Consider the following 6,981-nt stretch of genomic DNA (forward strand, 5'->3'; position numbering starts at 1 on the left):
TTATTGGGTAAAGGGATGCACGCAACGGATTGTGGGGGTAACGCCGTCTCCTTTGGAGGCTAAGTTAACGCGAGGTATGAAAACCTACATCGACACAAAGCTCGACGAATAGCGCTAGATATATGTTTTAATGACTTCAAGGCCTGAAAAGCACAAAACAATCCCTCTGTGACAACATTAGTGTTGAATAGACACATTGAAAACAGTGGTGGAACACGGGGTGTCGACTGTACACACGACAAGCTCTTTGCGCACATTTTTTTGCAATTTAATTATTACCCAATGGTTTTTTTTTTTTCTGCCACTGGCATCAATAGAAACATTACTGCCGCTGGCATCACTGCAAATGAGGTCCGTAAAGCGGCATTTCATAATCCAAATACAAGGATGCCTAATCGCATTGAGTGGACCTAGCTAGCAACTGCCCAAACAGAAGAAGTCAACCATGTTGCAAGATCATAGCTGAAGTCACACAAAACGCCGAAATGCCAGCCCGTGCCATGTACTATGTGTGCGAACCCAAACTTCCATCCTAGGACGTATCGACACTTCACCTGCAAGTCTGGGGAATGTCCCCACGCAGTGCCATACGAGGACTGCTCATGGCGGGAAAGCTGCTCCCGTGTCAGAAACACCAAACGCTATCTCTTTTCGAGACGAACAGCCACCTGACAAGTTTTCTTCGCCGTACGAGCAGCTTTGTCTAGTCGCCACATGCTATTTTTCAAGACCCTCACAGAACAGCGGTTGAAACGGAAGCGGATCAAAAATATGCTTCGCCACAAACCCAGTTTCCAGCCTTGCAGACGCCATCTTTACAAACCGTCCATCAACTACCCTTCAATCAAAACTTCGGGGACAACTACGTGCACGATGGCATTGCTGCATAGGTGCGAGGGCATATATACACCCGTTATGAAGATGAATCAAAATCATTTACTTTCACGTCGACACTGGACGGAGATGGACGGCCCTATGTGGCAGACGGAAGAGACGCGGATCCTTTCTTCGTAGGCATATCTACAAAGCGCCTACTGAAACGACTGGATCGTCTTCCAGAATAGCCCCTGTTGCACTTGGATGCATCTTTCAAGCTTAGCCAAGTTGAATATCCCGCTTTTGACGTTGTTAGTTCCGACCGTGTTGGTATGTGCACTTGGTCACGATATCTGTGGTCTCTCGACGTCTGATAAATATGTGTACAGTGGTACTTGAATCACTTCGTCGTATCTACACTGTCATTACGTCAAAGCCGCTGCAACCGCGATTTGTGATGGGCGATGCAGAAGATGCCCAATTCACAGCTTTCTCGCTCGTATTTGCACGTGATTCAACTTCCACTGTCACATGTGTTTCTTTCACGTCCTCTACGTACAGAAGCGTAATTATGGAGGCTGTAAAAGTTATGTGAAGCATGAAATTACAAGTGAAAAAGAGTACAAGGCCGAGATGAAGCATTACGTAAATGGAGACCTGATCCTCGTTCCCAAGCATTCGTTGGTTACTTTGAAAATCAGCGGTTACCTGGGGCTGCTATTTCAAACAATCCAATTGTACAGTACGACAAAGTCATCAAGCGTGACTACCTGTACATACTCCCCACACGGACCAAACTCAGCTTGCTTTTACGATTGACCGATTGTTATTCGGATGAATCAAATAACCTTCATGACTTTCAGTTAAATGTCGAGCCTACCGAAAGTCAGTAAAGAGAGCTACGCAAATGGCGAAAGATAACTTACTTTTCGAGGTGAGGCGCCAGCCCGTAACCCCGCCGTTACATGCAGAATTACAAAGAGGGTACCTTTGTTAACGTTTGTTCGGCGCCTCCACCTCGAGTTCACGTTGAATCAATGCAGCGTTTAGAAGAAGTTCTGACTGTCACCGCTCAAATGGAGGCAAATTACGCTCGAATGGAAGTGATTGGACAGCCCCCCAATGGATGGGAAGTTGATATGTGTCCGTGCAAATATCATCCAAAATTTGGAGGATGGGTTCATTTGATTTTTGCATTGTGATAACAAACTTATGTTGGACCTAACTGCAAGCGCATGATGATTACTCGGAGAATCACACGGGGACAAGATTCAGTAGATCGTTTAAAGATGATTGGTCAAGTGCTATCGCTAGAGTAACATGAAATAGAATTTTCTCGATGGCTCGCATCGTCAGTATTCTCGCAAATGCAAATTCGGCATTAGGTCTGTCTTTCCAACGCCGTTTCTTCCATAGTCGAAAGTAAATTTTTCAGGATTATCAGTAGTTGAAAGTTTTCGTGATCCGTCTGGTCAGTTATCTGGAACTTGTTCAAATTCAATGCTCTCTATTTCAACCACGTTATAGTCTTCCTTTGCTTGGTCTTGGTCACTTGATCTTTTGCCTGGCGCCCACCAAAGCGGCTGGAGCGATGGAAACAAGTTTTAGCTTGAAGACTGTAACTTAATGCTGCTCAATTGTATGCTATCATTGAGCAGTCGTTATATATCGCGACAGAGTTCCTGATCGGCTTCATCAAATGGCGGTAATTAGCTTTCATCGTTCGCTTGGCACCCCACAGGTTATTTTTTTTCGTATTCTTTTCTTGTTTAACTCGCGCCCCGCATACTAGCAATAGCTGGTCGAAGATCTAATTGAGGATCGTCGCTGTCCAATATACTGACAGGCGGCTACGTGAAGAAGCTACAACAATGAATTGTGCTGTCGGCTTTAATAATGGCGTCACTATTCTTAAATATGCGACCGACAGAGCTACCAATACTGCCGGCAGAATTAATGTTACTGAACTAGCATAACTATAATAGCGTGGTCGCAATTAGGCCGTCAGCCGATGCAACGGAGAATTAAGATGGATCTCCATACCTATCTCTGTCCGATCCCAACGTGGCATTTCTCACACCCAGTTTTTGTGATTGGCATATCAGATAGTAGTGGAGAAATCATGCTTATTATTTAATGTTATACATCCTAGGGACGTGGCGAAAACATTTCCTTGTGCCTGTGCCTGGCTTTTATTTTTTTTTTTAATAAAGTCGTTCTACAAGAATTGCTTGTGGAATTTGGTCCTGATGTTGAGCTGATGGACGGAGACTGTGCGCAGTACAAAACGGGTATCCCAGATCCCAAATTCTACGGTTCTGATGTGCTGGTTCCATGTAATCCAAATGTTCAAAAACGCTGCAAAGATGCAATTGGATTTGGTGTCGAAGAATTTGCAATTGCATGATTAGCCGAATCCGTGGTTCGCTTTCCAATTATCTAGTCGGGATAATTCAGGGTGCACCTCACACACCGGCCAAAAGCAGGTATCAGAGCTTGCAGCACAAGAGCCGGTGCCCCCCCCCCCCCTTGCTGTTCTTGCCGTCCTGTCACTCTTGCACAGTCACAATTGTGAATGGTCCGTTGGCTATGTATCTGTACTTGTTTTTGCGGTCTTTGGCCGGAATGCAAAGCATCAAATGGTCATCTACTTGGTACGCGTGCTGTTGTCGTACCATAGTCTCACGATCGTTATCTAGGAGAATGGCTTCGGATCGACGCTAGCAAAAATAGTTCCATTTTGCTTCGCACAGTTTTTGAGTGATCAGATCTTGCCCGGAGATTATGTGGTCTGAAATAGCCCCAAGTCCCTGAATAACACAGTAGATAGCAATACGGACATTTGCACGCGACGGCGCATGTTAATGCAACACGAACCGAGGACAGTGTTGAGGCCGACGTTTGTTCCAGGAGGATTTGCTGGAGCCTGGACCGGATACCGGTATAGATACGTCGGTTATAGATCATTCCCAAATCATCCATGATGATGAGCAAAAAACGTCGAGAGGCATGTCACCCGGCGTCTCAGGTTTTAGCAGATCAGGAGGGCCCGCTACAGTTAAAGTTCGTTTGAGTAACACAGAGGCTTTTTACATATCTAATTGAGAAATACAAATGAGCAAGTGTACCCATAATTGTTCGATCTCGAGCGGCTGCCTCTACCGTTTAGAGTCCGACGGGGGTGCTAGCGCGAGATGAAGATGCGTCTCGCACGAGGGAATATTAAGGAGTCGTCGGGTTTGCACAAGAAAGAGGAGGCCTTGCACAAGACGTTTATCAAGGAGCTGCAGGTGAGTCGTAAGATTACCAAGCAGATCGTGGAGAAGGGTAGCGATGCTAAAGACTCAGACATTTCCTCGAGTGGGCTAAAAGTAATCGAAACGCTGGATAAGATCTCAGAGCCTAGAGTACTCCCCGCAACTGTTCCACAGCTGGATCCGTGATAATGACTATTACAAGTTCAAGTTTAAGCTGGTGCTACGACCTCTAAGGTCAGTGTTTACATTGGGATGGTTGACGATGCTAGTGATGTACGTCACGAGGTCGCGCACTACATGTGCACTTGCGTGTGCACATCACACGAATGGAAGTGGATGACTGGCTCAATGACCACACGACTGTCAAGATTGCGGTCGGCGCAGAGTAACCTGCACTGACCATGGTGTCAGCTCCACGCGTGATGACACCACTATCCGGCCCGGCCAAATTGCCTATTTATATGTCGTATCAAGTCTCCCGTCTACGGCGCGAAGGATGTCGTCATAATGTTACAATAAACAAAAACGTTCTGTATCACGAAGGTGCTAACCGTCTCTATGCATTCACGGACCACATAATCCGCTTTTCAGGCTACTCTAGCTTTCTCTTCCGACGCACTGTAGAACGCTTCAGTTCACACTGAGTGAGATATTAATATAAGATGTTTTTATAAACTAGCTGCGATCAATAGTGGAGTAATAATCTAACTGAAAGTATGTATTGGAGCATCTATATTGAAGGAATCTACAGAGCGGGCACATCAGACGCTACTCGATCCACTTAATAAATAATTCGACCTTGGGCGGCGCTGTTATGAAAACGCCTAGATACTTCAATTCTTTTCTTCGCGGCGTGATAGCACCACCGAGAACTCGGGGAAACCTGTGACTCTGATTATTTTTCGAATATCAAGCACCCGCAGGACTCATCGTATAATGCCGGCAGATACTTCGAAGACTCAACCGAATCCGCATTTCGCTACTCTAGTGTCGCTGGTGGAGATAATGCATATACCGTTGGAAGGGGTTCCAACAGCGCTACGGATAACTACAGAGATGGGAACAGTATTTACGGTTTGGAGAAACACGTTTGCGAGGACATCAGTGTATCGGTAGACGAAGATGAAATAATGAATTATGAGTGTGACTTCCCAGGTTGCAATCTCTACACCAATTTTTCGTGCCACGATAACGTGGGGCTGATCTGGGTAGATGCTACATTGGTTAATTTGATATTGGGGCATCAGTAAGTTGGAGAAGAGAAGAAATTGCCAAACATAAACTTATAATGCAGACAGCCGATGAAACAATGCATATCGTGGAGACCCAAGTGAAGCTCACAGCGAAGAGACGGGCACTTCAACGGACGCAGTATTTAAGATTCCTCCTCCACCAGAGAATGTGGGTGATTATCATGATGCTGCTGCTGAAACGCTAATCACGATTGGGCACTTCAGCACAACTACTAGGTGTCTAGGTGTCGTGGTCGATACTTGACTGGAACAAAAATGGTCTTGGCACAACAGTCTGAGTATGACCAAGCAGGGGGCCGAAGTCTACACAAAATATGTAGAAGAAAGTGAGTGAATGAGAGAGAGGGAGAGTGAGTGAGCGAGTGAGAGAGAGAGAGAGAACTAGACGGGGGTACAAACGCAGTGGATGCCCCATACGCGGCGTAAAATGTACTGTTTCGAAGGATGATATAGGAGGTTTGTGGAGAATTGTCCATAGTCAAAGAAGCTTTTCACATAGTCATCCTCCTTCACGAGATGCCTGGGTACGTGCGGCACATAGGCCACGGGTTGCTGCTGAGCGCTCTTTCACGCATGGAGAAACCATAGGTGATTTCGTTAACAGCCAGGCCACAACTAGTATACATGTACCGAAGATTCGCGCTTCAATACTTCACAGCAAACCAACGCCTCTAGTTCTGCCAAAAGAGATAGTAGCTCAAAGTTGAGAACCATAAACCGGTTTATTACACCGCAAACTCTGATAGAAGTAGCACTTCTTTCGATAGGTGCGAAAACTCCAACCTAACATAAATCATAGAGGCCTTAGAGTGGCGCCTTGACAACCGGAGCGTAGCGGTGGTCTGTCAGGGGACGGCGCGTAGGCCGGAGTAGATTCCGAAACAGGGAGCTAATATCTTTTTATCGACGCCTTGCCCGCCATGAGCGCAGCGAAATTGGCGGTGCAAACGAGGAGCTCACGGATTGGCTTAAGTACGATTCTCACCAATTCGCACGGGTTTTGACAGACTGTCGCACCAGTGGGAGAAGCCCTCTTTTCACAACTAGAGCACCAGCATTTCTTCTATGGCTACGCAACCGACCCTACCACAAATGACCTTTTACATCTTTTTGGGCACATCCGGCTACAATTCGGATGGACAAACTTCGCTGTGATGTCTTAATCATGGATGGAATATTCAAAACCAACAAGTACGACCTTCCATTACTAAACGTTATATCGATGACTGGAATGAATACTGTTTTGCCTGTAGCAATGCTTCTTGTCTGGTCAAGCTGGATAAAACGTCACCTGGATTCTTCGAACACTCCGGTTTATGCTAACCAAACACAACGTTCAACTACCCAAGTGTTATTTTTACGAACCATGAGCTAGTAATAGTGAGTGCACATAATCCTTTTGGTGCCATCTATGATCTGGATATATTGTCCAAACCAAAATGTATTGGCAAAAGTGTGATTAGTACCCGGACAGAAACCAGTGGACAATCCACTACCTAGCCAAGATAAGTATGTTAACACCTCGGAAACTGACGCTTACATGACAGTATTTTACAACACAGTTGAGATCGCAACGGAGACTGAATTTGAGTTAAATTGCTCAACCTTACAAGATTGTTTGTCGTAGCTTGCCTCGTCTGTGGAAGGAAAAAAAA

General features: G+C 45.7%; 2 protein-coding genes across 2 annotated transcripts; one reads left to right on the forward strand and one right to left on the reverse strand.

Annotated features, from left to right (window-relative positions):
• Positions 1–3,365: 3,365 nt before the first annotated feature.
• On the reverse strand, positions 3,366–3,494 carry PPTG_23507 (hypothetical protein; the record flags this gene model as incomplete). The annotated part of the gene is made up of 1 exon (XM_008911127.1): positions 3,366–3,494. The coding sequence occupies one exon, from the start codon at positions 3,492–3,494 to the stop codon at positions 3,366–3,368; it is 129 nt and encodes a 42-aa protein (XP_008909375.1).
• A 516-nt stretch (positions 3,495–4,010) lies between these two features.
• On the forward strand, positions 4,011–4,259 carry PPTG_14141 (hypothetical protein; the record flags this gene model as incomplete). Its single annotated transcript, XM_008911128.1, has 1 exon — positions 4,011–4,259. The coding sequence occupies one exon, from the start codon at positions 4,011–4,013 to the stop codon at positions 4,257–4,259; it is 249 nt and encodes an 82-aa protein (XP_008909376.1).
• Between the last annotated feature and the right edge of the window lie 2,722 nt (positions 4,260–6,981).

The sequence above is a fragment of the Phytophthora parasitica genome (genome assembly GCF_000247585.1).
Source record: "Phytophthora parasitica INRA-310 unplaced genomic scaffold supercont2.40, whole genome shotgun sequence".
Lineage (NCBI taxonomy): Eukaryota > Oomycota > Peronosporomycetes > Peronosporales > Peronosporaceae > Phytophthora > Phytophthora nicotianae.